Genomic DNA, 25,920 nt, shown 5'->3' on the forward strand with positions numbered 1-25,920 from the left:
GCCGATTGAGGTCTGGGTGGGGGGGTTAATTGATGTTGATTTTGGAATAATTGTTTCCTTTTTTTGGGGGAGGGGGGGGGGGCTGGAACAATTGTGTTAAACAGTTTCGAACTCTCGTTCCTTCGCAAGCAGGCTCATCCGTCGGTGAGGGTGACAGCTATCGGCTCACATGCGATAGTGGTGGTAGTGGTAGTCGCAACAATTGCTAGTGCTTTTTTCTTTATTCTTTTTACCGCTCCACATTCCAGGAGAATGTATTTTCGAAGGAATTCCTTCCAGGAGCACCGTTGATAGTCTCTTCTTTTGCTGTTGTTGCCGAAGGACATTGAAAGTAGGTTCACTGTTCTGCTGGGCTAACAGGTTGATGAGTTGCGTTTTGTGTTTATCCAGTAACAGCAGCTGCAGCGGCTGGATTGATGAGTTTACCGAGGACTCCCCCCCCCCCCCCCCCTCTCCCGAGTTCGAGTGTTTGAGTTCGAGCAGTAAATCGTCCCCCCGCCCCCGCTCCCGCCCCCGAGAGCAACGGGTTGGTTCTTAACTGTCGTCCGCACTAGGAAGTCACTAGGCACGTCGTTTGCACGTAGAGCTCGACAGTAAGGGGGCTGCCGTTCCGTCGTCACAGACACAGACAGCAAACAACTCACGCTAGAAGCAGTGGGGTGCACGGGTTTGGCGGGCGCACCACATAGACCAGCAAGGAAGAAGATGTTGGCACACTCCGTTTCCCTTTTTTGGAGCGCCAACCAAGACGAAGACGGTGGTGGCCGGCCCACCAAGAGACTACATTAGAAGCGCTGGAGACCAGGAGACCAGGAGACCAGGAGAGAGAGAGAGAGAGCGACCGGTATCGTTGATGTTATTGATATTAATTAGCATTTATTACTGTTTGCATAATAATTTCTAATTAAAAATTGTACTGGGAACGACGCCACCGGCGCACACATACACATGCACGTCAGCGCCAGACCGCGGTCGCGAGAATGTTATCTGTGTATGTGTGTTGTATGTGTGCTGTGTGCGTTTTTCAGCCTGCAAATCGAAAAGCAGCCGTGAAAATGTTTAGTCGGTGACTAAAGACAAGACTGAGACTGCGAGAGAGAGAGAGAGAGAGAGAGAGAGAGAGAGAGAGAGAAAGAGAGAAAGGAGATTGGTGGCAGAAGGGGTGGGGGGGGGAGGGGGGTTGAATTAGGAAGAATGAGAGTGTGGTATGGTATCGTAGAGGTAAAAGAAAAACATCTATACATAAGCACACACGCGAAGCTACGCACGCTACACAAGTCGAGTCGGAGGATAAAGGGCTGCGAGAACACTGGGTACCAGGGGGGGGGGAGAGGAGGTATGCAAACATCCAAACTTTCCCCCGGAATGATAGCTGCAGGCACCGGGGCACGTGGAGGATGGATGAAGGTTGTGTTGTTTTGTGGGGCCCGCTGCGCTGTCAGTGTGTATGTATGTGTGCATGTGTGTGCGTGTTTGTGTTCTCTCTCTCTCACTCTCACTCTCTCTCAGTCGCGACCAGCGTCGTCCGCAAGGATTCTGCGGACCCCGTCCCCCTCCAGCGGACACCGATATGCAAATGACTGCGTGTGAGTCTGCGTGTGTCTGCGTATGTGTGCATATGTGAGGGGCCATATTTTAAAGAACGACGAGAATAGGGGGCCCAATGGCACAAGGGGGCCGGGGCCCGGGGCCCGGGGCCCGGGGTTGCTGGTTTGCTTTTGGGGAAACGAAATTAACATTAATATGTGAGATGTCATAAATATGTTTGAAATTTGCTTCTTATCTTACACACATGCTCATCCCCATACGCAGCGGGTGCTGGTGTCGTCCCTGGTTGTTTCGGTCCCTGCTGTGGTTGCTGCCAGTGCTGCTGCTGCTGCTGCTGGAGACACTTTAACGCTTGTCAACGAAGGATTTCAAATAAAAACCTCAAACAATGTCTTGGGCCCTGAGGGTGCGGTTGGGTTGCGAAGGGAATGCGAACCGTCATCAAGATTTTCATTATGCCGTGATGCCTTCGGCTCCTTTGCTTGCTTGCAGGACACTGCCAGCCTCTTCGTCGACCGCTGACGCTAGTGGCACCAGAGCTATTGTTCCACACTGAATCAAAGAAGGAGGGGGGGGGGGGGGCGTTTAGTGCTCAAACTACACGCTATACGCTGCATGTGGGTGAGTGCGGACGAACCGAGATGCTTGGACACTTGCCGGGGCCATCAACACATCGTCCAGAGCAGCTAGAGCAAGCAGGTGTGGAAAGTGGGAAGGGATAGCACAAAAAGAAGAAGAAGACGAAGGATAAGACAAGGAAGAACAAGGCAAGAAGTAAAAGAAGAACTAGAACAAGGATAAAAAGAAGAACAAGCACCAGAAGAATAACAAGAAGAATAAAATGAACATTAATAATAGCAAGAAATCCGGGATATGGCAATGGGAAGTGATGGAAATGTCCTACCCCACTCCTTCGTTACTCGTTGAGGGGGGATTTCGGTATTTTCGGGCCAAAAAAGGCCCGTTTTTGACGATTTTTTAAGACGTAACCATTCAACTTTATTTTGTTCAGTCAATGGCATATTAATCTACAACTGTTCAAGAATACTTGGTATTGTTTTGAGCAATATTTATTGAAAACTTAATCCGTGGCTTCAAATTTTGGTACGCGTGTCGTCGCAAAGGTACTTTTTACGATGCCCATCGCAGCGACATGGCGAGTCATCTGAACTATACAAATCGATACTCGTTTGAAAGATGATAAGTTTATCTAGGTAGTCCCGTCGAGTTTTTGTTGATATTCCAATTTTTCGATTTTTGGCAGATTTTTCAAGTTGAAAAAGAGATCGCAATGATCAAACCGGGTTCGTCGCTTACGTCTTAAGGTTCAAGTCTTTTGATTCACACCAAAAACAGTGCCCATCGTGTCTACGTGATGGGTCATCAGAAAACTGCAAATCGATACTCGTGGTAATCTACCTGAAAAAATGTGCACAGATTATGCGTTAAAAATTTCAAATCGATCGGTCCAGCAGTTTTGACGGTACGATGGGTACCGACGTTGAAATGCGTTGGTTTTGGAAAACGCATGGAGTCTTGTACGAAACGCGGATTTTCAAAAATCTTTATCTTTGTCAGTTTTTCCTCGATTGATCCAAAATTTTTACACAATGTTCTTGAAAGGATCAGCTACTAGGGAAAAATGTTAGAAATATGTGTTGCATAAATAATTAAATACCAAAGACCCCCCTTAATAAACATACGGCTCGTCCGTTATTATGTATGTTAAAAAAAAAAACATTAACAAGAAGCACAAGAATAAGCAAAAGAAGAAAAAGAAGAACAAGAACAAGAGGAACAAGAAGCAGATAAAGAAGAACATTAACAAGAAGGAAAAAAAGAAACGGCAAGGAAGACGGAATTACTTGCGGTTGGCCTCTCCCTCTCCCCCTTTTCTTTCTACCTTTTCCTCTGTGCCCCTCGCCAGTGGTGTAAGGACGCGCGAATCTGTTTGCTTTAGTTCTGACCCCCGCTCCCCACCGGTACTGTGTGCGCCAAACCTTCTGCTCAGGATGAGAGATGGATGAACAAAACTTTTCATTTCCAACCTCCGCTCCAAAAGCAGCCACTGCACACGTAACCGAAAAGACAGCCACAGCAGGGGGCAGGGTGGTTTGGCAGGGAAGTTTTACCAGTAGTAGTAGTAGTAGTATTGTTTACTTCGTCAGGCAGATGAAAGAAAACCGGAAGGAGGGTCGGGGAACACTAAAACGCACCCACAAACGAGAGAAACTTTGTCCTTTTGAAGAACTCTCGTAGGCGGTCCCCGTCTCTTGGGCCACTCGTGGGCACTGAAGAATCTGCTTTCGATTTGCAAAAATTGATTATTTATTTCGAGCAACATGCATTGAGAGAAGCAGTTGTGCCACCCCGGACGAGGCGCAACCCTCGTTGCGAGAGGTTTCGAGAAAAATAAAAACAACCACTCGCGCGTGCGCGTACACACTCCCTCCCTCCTACGCAACAACCACAGTGCAAAAAGTGACCACAGCGCGGTGTGGAGTCTGTTTAACGCGTAACGCGCGATAAACGCGTAAAGAAACAAGAGAAGGCGAAGGTTTTTTTTTCTTCTTTGTTTTGTTTTGTTTGTGTCAACACATGCAGGCAGTGTGAAAGGGATGAGGGAAGGGGCAGGGATGGAATGGTTGAGGTGGTTAACCCCTTCCTCGAATTCGCTAATTCCAAGGTCCCTTTTATCTCCACGCTGGCTACCAAATTCTCTCTCTCTCTCTTGCTCTTTATATCTGTTTTTATCTCTAAAAACAAATAAAAACTGTTTGCTTCTGTTCTGACCTCTCTTTTTTTCTCTCTCTCTCATTATCTCTCCCTCTCCCCCTCTCTCTAAGCCTGTCACCACACGAACCAGTTCTAGTAATTCCAGTAATAGTCCAACAGAGCTGGATTCTTGGAAGAGAACACTTCCAAATTTACAATTCCGCACCAGCTCGGTCGACATGACCTTGCAAGGGGAGCGTCTTATCGCTGCCGATGTGTGTGTGTGTCTATGTGTGTGCGCTAAGCAACCTTGGTTGAAGTTTAACCACTGGATCACACCGCTTATCGCACGCACGCGGCTTCTGGCTTGATGGACCGGGTCCAAAACGGAGCAAGATCGCACGAATCGGATCGCAAGAAGCGAATTGAACGCGAGCGTGCCCAACCACTGGTAAGCCCGCACTGGAAGCACCGGAAGTACACCGGAAGAAGCACTCAGCCCGCCAATCACCCAATAATCCACTCGCGAGCCCAGCAGCAGAGCCGCCAGGCCCGCCGGCGGCCAATGCGCAACCGGGTTAGAAGAGTAGGGCAAACGGGGAGGGGGGAGGGGGCACAAAATGGTTGCGTTTAACACCTGGCCTGGCGTACATCGTGTGCGCGTACGCGCGCACAAGCGTAATAATAAAACATTGCAGCAGCAGCAGCAGCAGCAGCTAATTGGGCTTTTAGGCTCGTAGGAGATCTTCTCGGACCGACTCGTCGTTTGGTCGAGGTAGCTCAACGGGCAAGGTCAATGTCGGGCAAGGTCGTCGGTCGCGGGAGCATGCGCACCACCAGGTGGTACAGTGGTCGGCATAAGTAAAAGCCCACCTCTATGGTGCACCACGTTTTCACCACGTAAATTCGACATTTTCGGTCGCAAAGGCGTTGTGATTTTTTTTTTTGCTAGAAGCTCTAGCTTTCCTCTTTCCAAATCACTTGCTTTGAGCTTGATAGGTTTGATAGTCTTTTTTTGAAAATTCTTCAAGTGCGAGATGATCGATTGTGATAAAAGTAAAAGCCCACTTTGCAATAAATATTATTAGGACTCTGGCAGAGCCCTGTGGTTACTGTATCTTTAATAGGAATTTTATTTACGTCTGTTTTAATGTTTTACGTACCCTCCATTATTGTTTACACATGTTAAATCCAATTATCCTAGCATCTCCAGTGGAAAGCCGATTGCGCGCCGGTTTTTGCACGTGGTATGGGTGTATCAACGGACAGCAGACCCACTTGCTCATCAGAAAACTACTTGTTAATCATCGTTTGTACCAAGTACTTCAACAGATATTAGCAGAAAAATTATCATCAATCGTAGGGCAGTTCATGGCATGCTAATTAATCACCAATGTCCTAGATCAGTAGCTTACAGTTTCAATTTCGAATGCTCTCGGAAGACGGATGATTGAAAAAATGTAAAAATATCTACAGAGATTAAGAAATCATCGAAACTAATTATCTGTTCAATCATAGCATCCCTTTCGCGGTCAATTTTGGAGCGAAGTATGCCACGGAAGATCAGCTCCACTTGAGTGCAGGAGTGGATGCTGCTAAAAGACTTCCGTTTCATCCAAAACTGAGCTGAATCGTTTTAATTTCACCCGGACATATGTGTTCATGCGTAAAGAAGGCTGGAGAAGTAGTGTATTGTTTTTAGAATCATCAATTTTGGGATTGTAATGCAATACGTCGATAGATAGTTTGATAGAAAGCAAACCATGCTGTGCCAGACCGTCAATTACAGGTCACCATGAGGCACGGTGGAGGGCGTGTGACGTTATTGAGCGGTTTTTATGTTCAATTAAAATGTTAAATTTGTGAAAACAACAGTACTGGGGCGTTTGAAAGTTATGTTGACACCAGAAAGGATTCTTTGATTTATTCAATCAGCGTATGGGCACGCGAGGAAGCAATTTTGTTGAGCAATAGGAAAACGATTTTAAACGAATCGCTAAAACCATAAGTGCTAATTGACATTCTTCGTCGTATTAATCGTCTAGAATCACCTTCGCAAAGCTCAGGTTGAGAATTTATGGGAATTTTTATATAAATTCCTGTTATGAACGATGTTTCTATTAAAAAGCTATTATTTTACGAGGCAATACAATGAGAATAATACCCAACACAACTGAAACCATGTGAAAAACATGTCAAAATAGTTACAAATGAAAATCCGGGGTATGAGTGGCCCATATGAATTGAGAAACATGTTTCCCTGCAGGTGGGCTTTTACTTTTATCACAATCAACCATCTCGCAATTAAAGAATTTTCAAAAAGGCACTATCAAACCTATCAAGCTCAAAGAAAGTGATTTGGAAAGAGGAAAGTTAGAGCTTCTAGCAAAAAAAAAATCACATGGCCTTTGCGACCGAAAATGTCGAATTTACGTGGCGAAAACGTGGTGCACCATAGAGGTGGTGGGCTTTTACTTATGCCGACCACTGTACCATCGTACGTACCATCTGGCGCGCACATGGTTCCAATTATTCCGGAAGTTGGATCGTGATCGAGAAGGAAGATCGCGAAGGTACTGTGCTGTGCTCTCTCTCTCTCGCGCGCGCGCGCGCGCGCGCTTCTTCTTCTTCGCCAAGGACATCCAGCTCGGCGTATAATGTCCACCAGCAGGAACCCGCAACATGGACCACTTCCTTTCCCGCTTCCACCCACGGTTCCGGAGTCGAGTTTGCGTCGAGTTGTCTTGAGACTGCCCACTGTCTGAAGGACACACGAAAGGAAAGGCAAGCTGGTTCTGTCTTCGGCATTCTGATCCCGGTACCGGGTCCCGGGTGCCCGGACCCGTTGCCCGGAAGGCTAATGGCACGGTAGTGTTGTTACGAAAAGAAAGCCCTGATAATTAATTGGCTTCATCAAGTGAGCTCCCTGAAGATGACCTTACGCAGGCGGTTGAGGGAGGGCCCTTGGGCCCTTGGTGCAACACCCAGCGTGCAGCGATCCAGCGGGCGTATACTGCCGAAGGATCGCGATGCATTGAATGCGCTACTGTTGTACTGTTTGTTGGAGCAAGCGGGTTAAGGTGCAGGGGGTCAAGTCCAACCGCAGTCCATCATCCGAAGCCTCTGACCTGTTATAATAGCGCTTGGCACTGGCACTGGCACTGGCACTGCCACTGGTTTGGGCTCTCTCTGCACCACATCTTCCGGTCCCGGCTAATGAGATGATCAGCGCTATAGCGGCTAGTGGTGATGAGCCGCACAGAGCACGCCGACTGATTGTCTGCCAGGAGCCAGCAGAGCAGAGCGAGAGCGAAAGAGAACGAGAGATCGAGAGAAGCGCGCGAGAAGCAAACAGGAAAAGAGGGAGACATCAAACTGGAGTAGAACAAGGCAGCGACAGCACCGGCACGCACATATATAGAGCCGGGCGCACCGAGAACCGGCAGCTCAGAACGCAACCAGCGCTGTCCATCGGTGGAACCGCCAGGCAGGAAGTCCCAGAAGTTCCTCCGGCACCGGGTTCCAGTTCGCAGCGAGTGTAAAGTGTCGTTTTTTTTTTTATTGTGACCCGTACCTTTGTGAGGTAGGTTTAGTTCCTCAGTTATCCCCCGCCGTGCAGCTGTCCCGTCCCATCTGCAAGTGTGAGTTAAGAGAGTGGGCATTGAAAGGTGGGCAAACGTCGAAAGTGTCGTTTACCTTCCTTCCGATGTAGCACAGCGATGCCAGCTACCGGTGAGGTGTGATCGTGCGTCTCTCTGGAGGCCCACCACCACCACTCCGTCCCTTTTGGGAGCGTGTGAGATAGAGAATAAGCGTACCGGGCGCTGCTGGCCGGGCGCTCGGGTGAGGAGAAAGTGATAAAAGATGATCGTGCGGCGGATGAAGGCGGAAACAAACACACAGGGAACGGAATGGAATGGAATGGGACAAGGGGTAAACAAAACAAAACAAAACAAAATCAAAAAAAAAAAACGCGTGACCAGTGTCCGGTGGAATCTAGGATGCCGGACCACTCGACGCGGGGGTTGGCACACGTCGGCAAACCGTTTAGTCTCCGGCCGGAGTTCGTCGAAGTAGCGTCGCGGATAGTGTGGTCTTTTTTTGTGTGTGAGTGGGGCTGTTTTTTGGGGGGAGGGGCAGCAGTTTCGGTGCAGCAGGCAGGCAGGCAGGCAGGCGGACGACAAGAACACCACGATCACGATCAAGGGCCTGGGACCTGGGCCACGGCAGAGTGGAGCTACGGGAGCAGGAAAAACCGAGCAAGGTAGCAAAAAAACCAAGGGGGCAAGTGTTTACACCGGTGTTTCGGTTTGTTACGCCGCGCGTTTGATTGTATTTTTGTGGAAGTGGGCCAGCGGGTGGTCGTTTTTGATCATCGATCGCGCGCACCCAGTCGATATTGCAGATTTCGGTCACAAGAGTAGCGCGCACGCCAGTCCACCTATCGTCAGCCCCACGAGACTGACTGCGCGACTGGGGAAGATCGAGGAGAAAGTTCCGCCACTTTCGGAAAGAACACGCCGAACGGCCGAACAGACCGGTTCCCGGTTGTTTGTTGTCTTGGAGTCGTCATTGGGCGCGTGGCCAAACACACACACACACACACACACACTTCACGGGCAAAAGAGAGACTCCAGGCGTCAGTCTCGTCATTGGCGTCTGGTGGTCCACACCAAGAGATTCGCTTCCAAGCGATTGGTGGTTCCGATTATCATCAATTAACGCGCCCTGTGCCCGTGGAGCGTGCGGAAATAAAGCGGGTCTAGGATGTTCTGCACCCCCCCCTCCCGTGTGACCTTGATTTGAAGCTGCGGTGCTGCGTGACCTTTGGCGGCATTCGGCAATTATGCGATTAGTGCACCGGGCGACTCGCTGAGGGAGCAGTGCCTTCGAATGGTGGGTCTTGTGCTGCGCCAGCTGTTCGATTCGAAATCGAGAATCCCCGGGCCAGTAGCAGCTCATGCACCAGCTGTTAGCATTGGTTTTTCGGAGATTTGATTTGATTTGATTTATTGACGTGCAAAAATGTAGACCGACTTATAGACTAGTGCTTATAAACTAAAAGCAAAAACTAGCAGTTTACAACTATTAAACATATTACATAAAGCCCGTAAGTGAATAGTAAGTATTACATCAAAAGTAACTGGAGGGAGAAAAAAAAAATCTTTTTCAGGGTGCCTTTGCTCATGGTTACGTCTAAAATGTGGGAATATTTATTGAAGCATTTTGCTGATTAGACCATTTAGTGCACAACATGCTCTGTGGATTTCGATGTGAAATAACTATCTATTTACTTCGGTATTTTCGGGCCATAAAAAGGCCCTTCTTTGACGATTTTTTATGACTTAACCATTCAACTTTATTTATGCGAATAAACGGCATATTAATCTACAACTTTTGAAGAATATTTGATATAGTTTTGAGCAACATCCATTGGCAAACTATTCCATGGCATCAAATTTTGGTAGGCGTGTCGACGAAAAGGTACTTTTTGCGGTGCCCATCGTAGCGACATGACGGATCATTTGAAACATACAAATCGATATTCGTTAGAAAGATTATAAGTTTATCTAAGTAGTCCCGGAAAGGTTTTGTTGATATTCCTATTAACCGAATTTTGGCAGATTTTTAAAGTTGAAAAAGTGATGCTTTTTGCGATTCTGCCATAGAGAACGAGCTTTTCAGAATTGTTTTAAAAAAAAGTATCAACAATTTTAATGATCTCTCGACGGGGCTACCTGGCAAAGAGTGTACAGATTATGTGTTAAAAATTTCAAATCGATCGGCCCAGTAGTTTTTACGGAACGATGGACACCGACTTTGAAAACGTTGGTTTGGGGAAACGCTCTTCAAAGTAGCGGGCTGCATGGAGCCTTGTATGAAACGCGGATTTTCAAAAATCTATCTGTATCTTTGTCAGTTTTTCCTCGATTGATCCAAAACTTTTATACAATACTCTTGAAAGGATCAGCTTTCAGGGAAAAATGTTAAAAATATGTGTCGCAAATAAAAATTAAATACCGTAGTCCCCGCTTAAGGTGCAAGAGGGAGCGTAAAAATTTATCAAATGATCGAAAATGATGTGAGTCGTTGATACGGTGAGATATAACTTCGATTATGAAAGCTACCACAGTGAATTCGTGTCTCTTTTGAAGATGAAAGCGAAATTCCAATTCCATTCTAATTTCCTAAGGGTGTACAGCAAAACTAGCTTCTGGACCGATTCAAGGCGCCCATTATGATTAAATGACATTATGACCTTTTATTAAGTCTCATAAAGGTCCCGTTAAGTCCCGGCCCGACTTGGCAAGCTACCATTACAGCACAGAGATCATAAATTGGTATCGAAACAACATTGCATTGATTTCATACCAACAATCTTCATTCCACCAAATTGCCTACAGTGTCGTCTAATACAATTATATTGGGCTATTATCAAGAAATACCCAATAGAAGACTAAAGAAGCAATGTAAAATGATTAAAAATCGATCGGGAATACACAAATGGTAGGGAAAAAATGGCCAATGAGACTTTTTCTGCTACTGTGCAGAAAACGATGTGCCCGCATAAAACCAAAAGGTGCGTAAATTCATTACGCAACGTGGCCCAAATAATTTAATCGCCAGTTTTTAGCTGGATAGCTAGATAAAACACCTACAAAATGACACCGTTTACCATGTGTTTAGCTTATTGCTGGCCTGCGCTGGGTCCTGTTTTATGCGGACCACACTACAATATTCTAGAATAGGGTGTAACGAAAGTTTTATAAAGCGTTTTTAATGGTATAAGGATCGTGAAAGTGGTAGCTAAATGTTTTTTTTTTTTGCTGAACCCAACCATGTTGCTAGCCTTGCACATTATTTTATTGTAGTGTTCGGTGAAATTCAATTGTGAGTCTAGTAAGACGAGCCTTTACTCCTGTGTATGGTGCTGTGTGCTATGATAACGACGTTCTTGGTGTTGAATTTATGACCGGGCTTCTAGCGGCGGCCCCCTAATTTGGTGGCAATTGGTCTCGTCACGTTTGCGGAGCGTCTCAATCTCGGCGTCTGTCTGAATGTTGTTCGCCTCTTCGCGGGGTGTTAAGTTTTTCGGGTCGCAATTCGTTTTGCCTGTTTCTGTTTTCTTATTCTCCCTTCTTCTTTCTTTCTTCTCCCCTTTTTTTTTTTTTGCTTTCCGTAGGATTCAAAGTCACAATCAACAGACCCCCCCGCTACTATCACAAGCGCAGCGCTGCTCGGTTCAAACAGGAACTCACCACCCTTTCGCGGCCCCCCCCATTGCAACATCGAGAAAGTGTACGGTGTACGCTTTAGTTGGTGTCTGGCGCCGGCGTTGCATCAAACAAAACATAAGGATACGAGGAAAACGAGGATAAAAACGAGGACTCCACGCCAATTGCCACGAATCTCCCCCTGTGTGTGTGTTTGTGTGTGTGGCCCCTGAGCTTCCTGGAGTGTCGGATCCCCGCCTTGGAGTGTCGGAGCGTTCGCGTTTGTTGTTGTTGCTGCCGCCACCGAATCGGCATAAATCAAAACGCGTCGCGGTTCCGCTAGCCAGAAGGAGAGAACAAATCATTCACCGCTCGTTCCCCCTGCCACTCTCTCTCTCTCTCTCACGTCACAATGATGTCACCCGTGGTGGTCGGTGCTGTGGTGTTGGCCAACACGTTACTGCTGGCGCTGACCGTTCTGGCGGCACCGTACGACGCCCAGCGCTACGACAGCCCGGTGAGTATTCGCGCAAAGGGGCGCAAGGAGGGGGAGCACGGAGGGGGGGTTGGAAAGGGTTCACTTCGGTGAGGTTGAATGCATTGGTGGCTTGGAATTCAATTTTAAAAACATTCTCCCGGGCCCGGGCAAGCGGATCCGACGGCGTGGCGTGCCGGGTGCTGGCCACGAAGCTGTCCCACCCACCCCCCCCCCCCCCCCCCCACACCCCATTTATCCGCTAAGTTCACCGGGGGGCGGACAAACTGGCATTCCGTTACAGGTTTTCGTTTGTTTGAAATTAGATTCCACCCCTTCGGTAGCACCCCCCCTCCCCCGCCCCGGTAGGTGGCGAAAAGGAGAAGATAGGAGCAGTGCTGTACAGATTGTACAATACATTAAACCAACCGGGTGGGGGGGGGGGCGGTTCGCCCTCCAAAAACAGGTTAGAACAAATCCAGCTGCTGCTGCTGCAGCAATTTTCGTTTTCCCCGTCCTCCGGGCCCCCCGGGTCATGCAAATGTCATTGTGGTGTGGTGAAATGGCCGATTTACGGTAGAATTTTTCCCCTGGCCGGGCGGAAGGGTGCCCACCCCCGGGAGGGGTTGCAGGTCGCACCTGTTGTCGCACCTGGCTGTGACCGGAGTGGCCGGGAAATGCATGGAATGTAATAAAACCCGTGACAGTTATTGAATATGTTTCCATGATTGATTCAAGGGGGGGGGGGAAACTGGAAGGGGAGCCCTCCACTAGGGGCTAGGTGGGGGTGGAGGGGGAGGAGGGTATTGTTGTGGGGCGGGTTAGGACCGAGTTTTGCTAGTCAGCGGTGAGACAAGAGAGTGAATCTACTCGTTCAGCCCCCCCGGGATGCCAGTAGGGGCGTCGTTGGGGATGGTTTAACGGGGCTTCCGGGCTGAGCTGATGATGGATGGATGGCTAGGAGAGAGTCGGGGGCCACAGATGCAGCAGTAGCAGTGCCGTTGTATGAACCCGGACTCACTGAACGGATGGGATGTGATGGAATACTGTCAATTCTCAGATTGATGGCACGTCCCGATCACCTCCAGGTCCACGGGACCACCCTCAGCCCTGTGTGTGCATGTGTGTGTGTCCGGGACGATCTGATGTGTGCCCCAGCTAGCCCGTTAGCAAGTAATCGAATTCAATGCGACCTTAATAGCGGTTTAGCTTTGTTTGGCCGGCGAGATCCCAGCAGACCTGACTTACCCCCTATCAATTTGCAACCCCCGTGTCGTCCAGTGGGGGGGGGGGGTGTGTCTCAGGGTGCGTGCCCGGTATGGCGCGATGAGTGATGAGGGCGACAGTGTACCCGCTTCTCAAGGTCCAGTTTATGCGAGGATACTTGGAAATTCCCGGAGATGCCCTCAAGGGGTAGGGTTCATTGGGGGGGGGTGAAACTACTCCGAGCACGGGCGCCCTAACTGCTAACTTTCGGAGCATATGGCTCCACTACCGACCGAAAGGATACCGTTCCGATAGGGAGTTCCAGCAGCCAGCGAGCGAGCGAGAGAGCGAGGATAGAGACAAAGGTAAAGCAATAACGAGAAGCCGAGGCTCATCTTTCGTGCAGTCGGTGAAAGGGGGTGGGGGGGGGGGGGGCGGGGTGGGGTGCTGCAGACGAGTACACTGTGCACGGCTATAAAGCATGTCGTCGTCCCCCCCCCCCCCCACCCTTTTTCGCGCCGGTGTTGGCATTATAAATCAGAAACACCCCCTCACTCCCTCCCCACTCCAGTGCCACTAGCTGCCCTGTGTGTGCTGGTGTGCTGGAACCGTCTTATTATCTGGAAATATTGCAATTTATTTTCATTCATTCATCCTTCACTCCTCGCCATCCAGCACCACAGACCGCCTTCCCCCCCCCCCCCCCCCCCCATGTCTGCGATCAACCACCCGTTGTCAGCCGTGGTCGGAATGGTTGGTGGGGGGGTGGCGCTGTGGTTCCAGGTGGTCCACCAGGTTAGCCTTTTATTGAACGTCGCCTTCTCGCCTTCCGCCGCCTCGGGGCCACCATCCATCCATCACGTTCCCCAGTTTCACCACCCCCCCCCCCCCCCCCCTGCGGGAGTCCCTGGGCTTTTTTTCTTTTTTTATTGTTGGATTTTAAGAATTGCTTCGTCATCTTCGGCGTTGCCAACAGGTTGGGATCCCGTTGGGTGCCAGCCAGCCAACCCAACCCAAAATGGGGATATCGATCGGGATTCTAGACAACGAACCGGGGTGTGCGTGTCTGGGTGGTAGTGGAAGGGGTGTAGAAGGGGTGAACAATTCTTAACCTCACACAAACCAACGCTGGCGGGACGTGGGGTGGCGTGGCGGTGCTGTGTGGTAATCGTGATCATTTATCCGTGCACCCGCCGGATCCACCGGGCTCTCACGGGAGTGGCCACTCGGAGTGGCTGGACTGGAGAGACTCTCTCTCTCTCTCTCTCTCTCTCTCTCTCTCTGTGTCTCTGATGAGGGGGGGGGGGAGGCGAAAAACAGCGGGGAAAGAAGGGACACCACTGTCAAATTTCATCTCTCCCGCTCCCTACCTTTTTGCCCCTTCTCTTCTCCTGCCTTCTCTCTTTACGGTGGCATCTTTGAATCCTGCAGCGATCGTTCGTTCGCTTCTTCGCCGGGACGGCCATTTCTCACCCCCATCGGTCGGGGTGCCCCACCCAGTGGAGCAGCTCCGCATCGATAATATTGTCCATTGTCATCCTAATACATCATTTAGCGTGAACGTGAAGCGCCTGTGTGCCTCTGCCTGGGGGTGTTGACTGCTCTCAGTTCTTCCCCTCACCCCCACCACCCCCCACTCCCTGTCCCTGCTGTCATCGTGCCATCGTGCGGCGTAGAAGTAATAGAAAGCGATTTACACGAATGCCACTATCCACGCGGTAGCGTGCTGTACCTGTTCCGGTCAACGCTTCCCTCTCTCTCTCTCTCTCTCTCTCTCTCCCGCGCTTCTCACCGAGAGAATGGGGTGTGCGGGGATGGAGGAAAGGGGGGGGGCGTCTCCTACTGTACTGTGGGGAGTGGCCTGGAGCGGAAGCGACGGTGGGGATAATCCGTTTAATATTAAAGATGGTGCACTGGTAAGTGGTGGAGAGCAAAGAACGTAACCTGGAATTGAAGCAAGAGGAGGAGAGCGAGAGAGAGAGAGAGAGAGCGGGTGTAATGGTTTTTTATTACCCGGAAATACATTGCCACTCCTTCCGCTAGAGAAACGATGGAGGTGGGCTGGGACGTGATGGGGAGCGACGGGGGGGTGGAGAGCGTAGCGAACGTTCTAGTCGTCCTGCCGACCGGGCTAGTGAACCGGGTGCCCGATCTGTCGCCGGAAACACTATGGAGTGTACGACTGTAGAGCTTTTTTTCGTTCTGTGTGTGTGTTTTGGCTTTCATTTTTTTTTCTTTACCTTAACACCATCGCCAGAATGCCATATCGGGCCGTATTGGTGTCCAATGACGTTGGGAGGGGCGCGCGTTAGGCGATCGTGGTGTGAGCAGGGCCGTCTTTAGCCTCGCGAGGGGTGTCCTGGGCACACTGTATTAACGGGCCAACCCCTTTCAGTTTTTGTCAACTGTAGCGCGTTCTTTCCGTGTAGTGCAAGCTCATTTTTGGTGATTTTTTGTTAAGTATTCTTCCCCTCTTATTTTTTCAAGTGAATGGCATATTAAATAACCACTTTTGAAGCATATTTGGTTCGATTTTGGGGAAGATTTATTCAAAACTTCATCCATGGCATCAAGTTTATGAAGGTGCGTCTGCGGAAAGGTACTTTTTCCGGTGCCCATCGTAGCTGCGTGATCGGTTACCAGAATAATACAAATCGATACTCGTTAGAAAGATTATAAGTTTATCTAGGTAGTCCCGTCGAGTTTTTGTTGAATTTTTGCCAGATTTTTGAAGTTGAAAAAGTGATCACAGTGATCAAACCGGGTTCGTCGCTTAAATAACAAGGGCCAAGTCTTTCGATTTGCACCAAAGACAGTGCACATCGTAGCTACATGATGGGTCATCAGAAAAGTACAAACAGGTACTCGTTTGAAAGAATATAAGTTTATCTAGGTAGCCCCGTCGAGTTTTTGTTGAATTTCTAATATTTCGATTTTTGGCAGATTTTTTAAGTTGGAAAATGTGATGCTTTATGCAATTTTTCCCTAAACCACGATTTTTAAAGATTTGTTTAAAAAAAAGGTATCAACAATTTCACTGAAATCTCGACGAAATTACCTGCCAAAGAGTGTGCAAATTATGTGTTAAAAATTTCGAATCGATCGGCCCGGTAGTTTTTACGGTACTGGATGGGCACGAGCGAGCTGCATGGAGCTTCGTATGAAACACAGACGTGCAAAAATCTGTATCTTTGTTAGTTTTGCTTCGATTGATCTAAAAAATTTACACACTGTGCTTGAAAGGATCAGCTTGCAGGGAAACATGTTAAAAGTATGTGTCACATAAAAAAGTTAAATACCGAAACCCCTTAAGATGCCGCTTTGCATCGCAGAACCAGAAATCTGGCCCCTTAATGGAATATCTTATGTCAATAGGGCATGCTGACTGCATTTCTTCACGCCAATAGCCAATAGGTTCACGAAAGTTTGGGAATTGCAAGGCCCAAAAAATACGTGGGGCAAAATTAAAGAATGTATTTTACATTCTGTTGCCTTTGAATTTTTTTCAAGCCACATCCAAACTCACAACGAATTTGGGGGCGCCCCTCCACCAGCCCTGGGTGTGAGCGTTCGATTCTGACTCGAAAAGAGATCACACCGCGCTGTGCTAAAGTGCAACCACACACCGCACTTTATTATGCTTTGCGTGGACGCGTCACATCTCACTTTCGTAGCTCACAATTGCTTGCTCTCTCACATTTGGCATTTGTTTACTGGATTCTTTATCTCTCTTTCTTCTTCTTTTTTCTCCCTACATCGCTCCGGCAGGACTACTATAACAGTGCCCCGAACCTGTCGCCGGAAGAGATGGTCAGCTACAGTGCGAGACAGGACGATTTGCTGTCGTTTTTGCGTAAGTATCCTACCAGGATCGATCGATGGTCACAGATCACACTCACTTTACTACCGACCGACCGGCCCACCACCACCACCACCCGGTGCCAACAGGCCAATTAAACCGGGGAGCGGCGAAGAAAATGTCGTGGAAAATTCGCTCCACGTTTTTTCCGAAAACCATTTTCCGTGCCCCAGTGCCGGTGCCGGACTGTGTCAATCTGTGACTTCCTTAACAGGGATCGCTTCACCAGGGGGGTCGTGGTGCGCTAGCTTCCTCCCTCTTTTTTTTTTTTTTTTTTTTTTTTTTTTATCTTCAAGATCTGGCGTATCTGGGCTGCTGCTGCTGGGCCGCGCCCGCTTGTTAAATTCATCCAGCTGACCGAGCAAACCAGACCGCGCGCGGGGGCGTCCACCGTAGCACGAGAGCACGCATGAACACGCGAGCGCGCGCTCTAGGATGCCTTTGGATGGTCCTGGGATGGCCGAGCTTCTCTGGCTCCTGGCACCCCGACCGGAGGGACCCCCCCCCCGCTCCCCCCCCCCCCCCCAAGCATTTAATGAGGTCAGACCAACGGACCAAGTGACAGTTGACAGTTGACAAGCGGGCACCGCTAGCCCCGCTTATCCCTTCACGCCCGTGACGCTAATGGAGTGGTCGTCAAATCAAACCAGAGGGGTAGGAGCGAGTGAGAGGCGCCGACCCGGTGGTCGCGGTGTAAAATGGGAGCTATCAGCGCCCAAGCCATCAGCAGCAGCATCATCATCATCATCATCCATGAGCATCAGCGCCCGTTTGCGCTAAATCTCGGACGCTTTGTCCACCGCTGATGTCCTGGCACTCTGGAATCTCTGCGATTTGCCTAGATTCTGCACCACCACAGTGGGCTGGATCTGCGGTATTGCTACGGTTACGGCACCTCAGTGTTACAAGTATGCGAGCGAGCGAGCGAGCGAGCGCTCACCAAGTGCCAGGGCACCGCGTGGAGGAGGAGGAGGGGGGGGTGGGGGGGATTTGATGCACTTATTCGTAGGACACCAATGTGAGTGTGTGGGCGCGAGCGTGCACGGACGCCACGAGAAACGAGAAACAAACTGTTTCCGTTAGATTGCGAGGCGAATGGTGCCGTTGCCGTTTCGTGTTTTCAATTTCTCGTCGCCCGGCACCAGCAGCACCAGCAGCACCAGCAGCAGCAGCAGCCGCATATCAACGCATGAGCGCTCGCTTGCCAAACGACGACGTGATACACAAATTGCATGCTGGCAGGCGCATGGTCCTGCGGCTGTGAGTGAGAGAGAGAGAAGGACGTGCCGTGCCGCCGTGGTTCGTTTTGAGCTGTAGTGTTCTGGGTGCGCGTGTGTGTCTGGGTGTGTGTGCATGACGCCACCGACAAGTTCGTGTAGTGCACGCACCAAAGAAGGCCCATCAAGATGATGCTGGATGCTCGTTGGACGGAAGTGAGCAATACTTTTTTTTTCCCCCCCCGCTTTGCCAGTGACAGGGAGAGCGAGCGAGAAAGAGAGGGGAGAAGAGAGGGGGTGTGGGGGAGGGGGAAATCATTCAAAGTTTGATGAGCCTGCCGAGGAGCGACCGGTTGCGGGGGGGGTGGATGAAGTCCTTTCGCGGACGTGAGCGGAATGCCACGTCGTCCGTTATGGCCGTTCTGTGCCACATCTTTCCTCTCGAAGACAATGATAGTATCTATGGGTGTGTTTGTGACTGGCTACGTGTGTGTTTGCACGATATTACTTGCACAGGTGTGCTTCCTTGCCATCGCAGTGGTGCTGCTCAGGTAGCACCAAGCCAGGGTGGCAAGAGAATGCACTGGACTCGTCCTTGCGTTCCACGCCACCGCAACACATACAGTGCCGGGCAGAAATAAAAATCCACTCACGACAATCATCTACAGTGCTCCGAAGGGGTTAAGTTTGTGCATGTAACAATTATGTGTCTATTTTTATGTTGCAGAAGAAAGCCTGTAGTTATTATTTTGGCATATGATTTAATGAATTTGCATTCAGCATAAATTAGTAAATTAAATTTCAAGTTAGAATCTCCTGGTTAGGGTATGGCACAAACAAAAAATCCACTTCATGGTTTCAATGCATAACTGTAAGAAAAGTTATTGTAATGAAACATTTGCTAGTTATCTGGTAATAGTGATTGGAGACATCTTGGAATGCTAACTATCAGTTTTCTTGGGTACTGTGAACCCGAACTGCACCATTCATCCATTAAGTGCTTCATAATAATTAATTGCCTGTAGGTTACACTCAATATTTACAGCTTGACCTCTAAAATAGTTCAGTTTCATTGAAGAGTGTGAAATGAGGCTCCGGGCAGGCGATTTCATTACCTTAAATTGATTCAACCGAAGGATAAATGGGTCCGTTGCACCACATTACTTAAATCACCATTTTTCCTGACTCAATTACTCAACACTTACTCCTCCAAAAGCGATCCAAAACCATCTGTGGTCGTAGTTCTTTGAATTTTGGCCATATGTTACCTTACCAAAACTACGTGAAACTACCGCCAAAGTATGACATTTCCTTTCCGGGGCAGTTTCATCGCTTTTGGGCACCGTTTTTAGCCACGAGTTGTGGCCCAAGACCTCAAATTTAAATTCATTAAACCAAACAATTCATTTCTAAACGGTGAGCGACTTGTAACATTTTATTTTCGTGAGGTATGTCTAGTTTATCGCTTTCGCTTGGTCGATAAGGTATTTCTTCTTAGTGAAATAGCTTTTTAGCACATAGTTAGAAATGCCGCAAAATTTGTTCCGGTTAGAAATCGATACTTATAACACTCGTTGAAGAAGGTGGAAGGTGATTCAAGGATGCTTTCATTTTGCTGGGATAGTTTTACTGTACTTGCGTGCGTATGGTTGCCGCTTGACTGCTCCATAACTGGCGCTTCCATAATTTAAATATTTCCATACAATTCCCTGTAAGACTTATCGATTAATCCCGTACTTTATAGCTATTCTACGCTCTGTATAATCTTTGAAAAAAAAAAAACCCCGAACGTGAAGATTACAAACAGAAGAGGTATTTTCGACACATCTTTTGGGATACAGAAACTAGTCCCTTTTCCGGTACATTTACTCCCAAACAACGGCTTCAATCAACAATTAACTATTTTTGCAAACTAATAACAAAGGAAAATCCAAGATCAGTTAAAAAATAATAATTTCAGGACTGCTTTTGTAAGGTGGAATTTTTCTTTGTGTCATACTCTAAACTGGAGCTTCTAACTTGAACTTCAATTTACTGATTTATGCTGAATGGAAATTCATGAAATCATATGCCAAAATAAACTGCAGGCTTTCTTCTGCAGCATAAAAATAGACACATAATTGTTACCTGCCGAAACGTAACAATTTCGAAGCAATGTAGATCAAAGTCGTTTTTATTTGTGCCCGGCACTGTACGCAAGCACGCACTGTTGCTGCTGCTGCTGCTGCTGGTGCTGCAACAACTGGCGGACCTCCAGCTAATCGCGAGAGCTGTTTCCTCGCGGAACGAGGATTAATCATACTGCTGCTGCTGGCTCGGTTGATTTATTAAATTCAAATGAAGCAAGCATAAGTTATGGGCGTACGGGCTGCACCGGGCCCACGATCAGAACCCAGACAACACCCTCCCCCTCCCCCTTTCCTCCCCATTGCCCCGGTACAGTGCTGATGAACTAACAATCACGTGGCGGAAACCATAACTAATAAGATCCCAAACCAAACGCCGGCTAGACGTGCTCCTTTTGCGTAGCAAGCGAAGGTTTCGTTGGAAGAAAAATGGTCCCACCCATTCTTGGGGGGTCCACTCCCCGTGTGTGCGTGCGATCGATTGACGATGAATAACGGCGCGTGAGTGAGGCGAGAAGTAATTAGCACCAGCTCGAGTGGACGAACACAATCTGGCTGACTGGAGGAAGAGGAGGAGGAGGAGTTTTCCTATGCAATCCCCAGTTCCCCATTGACGCTCTGTGTTCCTCTCCGGTGCGGAGGGGGGGGGGGTGAGCAATTACAAGCACGACGTGTGTGCTGTTTGGGAGGGTGGGTGTGGGAGGGGGTTGGAAGCTATTAATCGTGTCAGGCCGTTTAGCTGCCTGCGACCTGATATCTCATTCCTCCCCCCCGGCTACACTAGGCTCTCCCATTTTATCTCTCTCTCTCTCTCTCTTCTCCAAAGCGAGAGAAAGAGAGAGCGAGAGAGAGAGATCCTGGATCGATCCTGGTCTGTTTTGTAGTCGTCATCTCTTGTCACAGCCCACCCCCCTTGTCCTCCCCCCACCCCCACCACCACTTTTTTTGTGCCACCTTTATTGTTCTTCCATTTGGCTGCCAAAATAAAAAAAAAAACAAAAAACCAAAAAAACAGCAGAAGAAAAATCGCCCAACGGCTGAAAATGAAAAACGGATGCACGGACATTCCAGCGTGCGAGACCTGCATCCCCACGGGGCGCGGGGTCCTCTTTATCTTTCGATCTTGACCCCAGGGGCACTCAGGGGGGGCGCTCTCGCGTCCGTGCATGTGATGTGCCATTTTTCACTCACTCACTCCCTGGCTGCCTGGCCTGGCCTGGTGATCTGGCAACCGGAGTTCCCAGGAACCCAGGCAACACAACAACGGCAACGCCTTTTGCCAACAACCGCGGGGAAATCGATAATCGATGCGGCGGATGGCGGTGGAGCTGGCCGGACCATTGGGACCCCCTGGGACACAATGCACCGGCAACAGGCATTGCAAGGACCGCATTCGTGGTACCCCATTTCGCCCAACAACGACGCCGCGTTGTGCCCGTTGAGGGTCATCGGCTACACATTTCCATGGAGGGTATTTTTTTTTTCTCTCTTCTGCTTCTGCTTCTGCTTCTGCTTCTCTGTTGTCTCCCTCCGTTTCGAATTCTCGTTCCAACGCCCCCTTTTAGAGTACCACTCCCCCGAGGAATGGCGACTGGAAGTGACGTTGTCGTGGCTCATCTCCTCCTCCGTGGTCCGATCCGTTTCCCCCCCCCCCCCCCCAGTTGAGAAGGTGCAGTGCAGCAGCGAACCGCGAACCGTGTGATCTGTGGGCGACCCGTGCGTTTGTATGTGTGCAGCTGAAGCGGGAAAAAAAAACATAAAATAAAACACAAGTACAATGGGGTAATGGGAAGGCCTCGGCCCCCCCCGGGACTGGACTGGATGTCGAGGCCGTGTTCTCTAGCGAAGTTTTGTTTGCGGAAAATTTGCATTCCATCACGGGTGGTACCAACGATCCCCGGGGGGGTGCGGGGTGGTTGGGGGGGCGGAAAATTGAAAAATAGTCGAACCACCAACCGAACCAACGGTGGAACCATGGGATGAGTGGCAATAGTGCCGCTTGCCTTGCCTCGTTTGCCGCGTTGCTGGCTAGCTGGCTGGCTGGCTGGCTGGCTGGCTCGCTGACTCCACTATGGAGTCCGGGTTCCGGGAATCGAAACACCGGTCTAAGATGCTCGACACCGGGACCGGGTTCGAGCGGTTCGATTGGTTCGATTGCTTGCCAACCCAACCAACCCGAGCTCGGAGTTTGGAGTGCTGACCCCCCACTGGTTGGCTGGGAATGCGAGAACTGGTCATCGACACTATTCACGCCGCGCCAGTTCGGGTGCGCGCTTGAGACGGCAATGCAATGCAATCACGATCCTCTCTACCAGGGGCCGATAAAGCCAATATAGCATCATGCTCGTGATGATATCGATCTATACCCACTTGTGGCCTTCAGGCACAACGAGTCGGTTCCACATGCCTTTTTTTTTCTTCTTTTTTTCCAATGTCGATGTCCTTCGGGATTTCGATCACTGTGTGCTTGTTGCCTTGGAATACGAACGAACAACGAACCGTTGGCGATCGCTTCGATCACTAGCATTTGGGCGTGCTCGCGGGTATCCTTTGGGATTGACCTGCGGTGCCACCCTTGCCGTGCGAATGTCGTGGGGCAAAAGTTCGATCCTTTAACGGGGGGGGGGGGGAGGCCTTCGGTATTTAATTTTGTTTTGTGACACATATTTTCAGCATTTTTCCGTGAAAGCGTATCCTTTCAAGAACATTGCGTTAAAGTTTTGCATCAATCGAAGCAAAACTGACAAAGATACAGATTTTTGAAAATCAGATTTTTGAACGATACTTTGGAGAGCGTTTCCCGAAAAACCAACGTTTTCAAAGTCGGTGCCCATCGTAGCGTAAAAACTACCATATCGATGGATTTGAAATTTTTTACACATAAAATGTACACTCTTAACTGGGAAGTCCCGTCGAGATATCATGAAAATTGTGGATACTTTTTTTTTAACAAATCTTTAAAAACCGTGGTTTTAGGCAAAATGACAAAAAGCATCACTTTTTCAACTTCAAAAATTTGCCAAAAATCGAAAAATAGGAAATTGAACAAAAACTCTCCAGGGCTACCTAGATAAACTTATAATCTTTCTAACGAACATCGATTTGTACAGTTCAGATGACCCGTCATGTCGCTACGATGGGCACCGTCAAAAGTATCTTTTCGCAGACGCACCATAAGAAATATGATGCCATGGATGAAGTTTTTAATCAATCCTTCCCAAAATAGAACCAAATATTCTTGAAAAGTTGCAGTGTAATACGACGTACACTTGAATGAATAAAGTTGAATAGTTTCGTCACGAAAAATCGTCAAAAATGATACATGTTTTGGTAAAAAATTACCGAAGCCCCCCCCTTAAGATGAAGTAGTTATCCACGAATACATGTGTGCACTTTCAGTGTTTCTCAGTCTTTACATTTTTTAAGGTACTTTGTGACTCACTGAACTTTTTTTTCTACGATTACTGGATCTGTTTGGCTGTGTTTCTGCTTGCTCTTTAGCTGTCTTTGCTGTGGCGCCTCCCGTTTCGGCAGGGGCCTAAGCTTTGCAAAGGATACATGATCCGACTGTTTTTCCGGGGACATCTTTACGGTTGAAGTTGAAGTTACTCTCCTGGCACACTTTCCCAAGAGATTCCAGGACAATTCGAACAGAAATTAAGAGCAGTTCATGTGTATATGTGTGAAGCATAAAAGGATGTCCAATTGAGGCATTGAAAGATGTTGAATTTAGAGGAGCAGTGGGATTAGTTATCGAATGCAGTGGCATATTCGAAGCAATATTCAATGACTGTTTATCAGTTTTCGAAACGAGTATTCCTTCTACAGGTCTCGGATTATTGGATTTCTCTCTCGCTCTTCCTCTCTCTCTTCCTCTCTATATCGTTTTCTCATTGTCTCCCCCTTGTTACAGCGGACCAGGACGATCTGCTGGCAAACCGGTTAGGCACCGTGATCGGTGCGTTCGGCAATACCCTGTCGCAGCTGTTCTTTGGCACCAATGACGTCAGCACGGACGTAACATTCTGGTGTGCCACCACGTAAGTGACAAAATGGGCCGGCGAAGACCCGAAAACAAACCACCATCACCACCACCACTACCACCATCACGAACGATCCGCACCATCAACACCAACACCTTTCGATCGTTCCGATTTGCAGCAATCAACCGGAGTACGTGCAGGCGTACGTGGACGATCCGCTGATCGGGCAGAAGCTTGACCCGTCTAAGCCACTGCTGATGCTGACGCACGGCTGGACCGACAACGTCAACCGGACGTGGGTGAAGCAAACGGTGACCGACTACATCCGGCTGATCGGTGGTAACATCTGTGCGGTCGACTGGAGCCCGCTGGCACTGGTCGAGTACAATCTGGCCGCCCGCAACACACCCAAGGTGGGCCGGTATCTGGGCAAGTTCGTGCAGTCGCTGGTGGCGCGCGGTTTCGACCTCAACCAGGTGACGCTGGTCGGCCACAGTATGGGGGCGCACATTAGTGGCATCGCGGGCGCGTACCTTGGCGGCCGGGTACCGCACATTATCGGGCTGGATCCGGCCGGACCGGCCTTCACCAAACCGATCCCGGTGTCGACGGATCGGCGGCTCGATCGGACGGACGCACGCTTCGTACAGGCGATCCACACGGACAAGAACATCATCGGTACGACGATGAACCTGGGCCACGAAGATTACTACGCCAACAGTGGGGCAAGCCCGCAGCCCGGCTGCGAGTTCCCGCTCGTCAACAATGACACCACCAAAGCCTACCGTACGTACCGTAGCCCTCCGCACCCTCCTCCTTATCCTTTTCTGGATAGCTAATCCGTCTCTCTCTCTCTCCGAACGCGCCCACAGTGCAGTTCATCTGCAGCCACTTCAAGGCGGTCGAGTACTTCCGGGCGTCGCTAGATCGCCAGAACGTGTTCGAGGGCACCACCTGTTCGTCGTACTACAGCTTCAAGCGGAACGACTGCAGTACCGGCACCCGGGACGACTTTGGGCTGTTCAACAGCCAGAAAGCGTCCGGGGCACTGTACGTCGCGATTGACAAGACGGTCTATCCGTATGCACGCACCATTTCGCGGACGGTTCGCGAATAAATTGTTTGTTAGAAAAACAAAAACACGTCCATGGTGTACTGTTTTGGTTTGCCGGGCTGTCAGAGTAGGGCAACTCCGACGGGCGTGTTTGTAACAGAAGTTTTCATGGCTAAATAAGGGGGGACTTCGGTATATAATTTTTTGTTTTGTGACACATGTTTTTAACATTCTTCCCTGAATGCTGATCCTTTCAAGAGTATTGTTTAAAAGTTTTGGATCAATCGAGGAAAAACGGACAAAGATACAGATTTTTGAACGATACTTTGAAGAGCGATTCCCAAAAAAAAAAACAACGTTTTCAAAGTCGGTGCCCATCCAGTGCCGTAAAAACTACTGGGCCGATCGATTCGAAACTTTCAACACATAAACTGTACACTCTTTGCCAGGTAGCCCCGTCGAGATATCATGAAAATTGTTGATACTTTTTTTTAAACAATTATGTAAAGCTCGTTTCTTTTTG

At 49.0% G+C, this 25,920-nt stretch overlaps 1 protein-coding gene across 1 annotated transcript; it reads left to right on the plus strand.

Moving 5' to 3' along the window:
• Nucleotides 1–11,893: 11,893 nt before the first annotated feature.
• On the plus strand, nucleotides 11,894–25,483 carry LOC126580010 (lipase member H-B-like). The gene is made up of 5 exons (XM_050243835.1): nucleotides 11,894–11,994; nucleotides 16,927–17,011; nucleotides 24,274–24,400; nucleotides 24,522–25,129; nucleotides 25,216–25,483. The coding sequence occupies exons 2-5, from the start codon at nucleotides 16,966–16,968 to the stop codon at nucleotides 25,458–25,460; spliced, it is 1,026 nt and encodes a 341-aa protein (XP_050099792.1). The 5' UTR covers nucleotides 11,894–11,994; nucleotides 16,927–16,965; the 3' UTR covers nucleotides 25,461–25,483.
• Nucleotides 25,484–25,920: the final 437 nt, after the last annotated feature.

The sequence above is a fragment of the Anopheles aquasalis genome, chromosome Y, assembly GCF_943734665.1.
Source record: "Anopheles aquasalis chromosome Y, idAnoAquaMG_Q_19, whole genome shotgun sequence".
In the NCBI taxonomy this organism is placed as follows: domain Eukaryota; kingdom Metazoa; phylum Arthropoda; class Insecta; order Diptera; family Culicidae; genus Anopheles; species Anopheles aquasalis.

What these genes read in the sequence shown, in the direction of transcription:
- LOC126580010 (XM_050243835.1), top strand. Translation starts at nt 16,966, where the DNA reads ATGGTCAGCTACAGTGCGAGACAGGACGATTTGCTGTCGTTTTTGC. An exon ending in CGATTTGCTGTCGTTTTTGC is followed by an intron (nt 17,012 to 24,273) that starts GTAAGTATCCTA and finishes CCCTTGTTACAG; the next exon opens with CGGACCAGGACGATCTGCTG. An exon ending in ACATTCTGGTGTGCCACCAC is followed by an intron (nt 24,401 to 24,521) that starts GTAAGTGACAAA and finishes TCCGATTTGCAG; the next exon opens with CAATCAACCGGAGTACGTGC.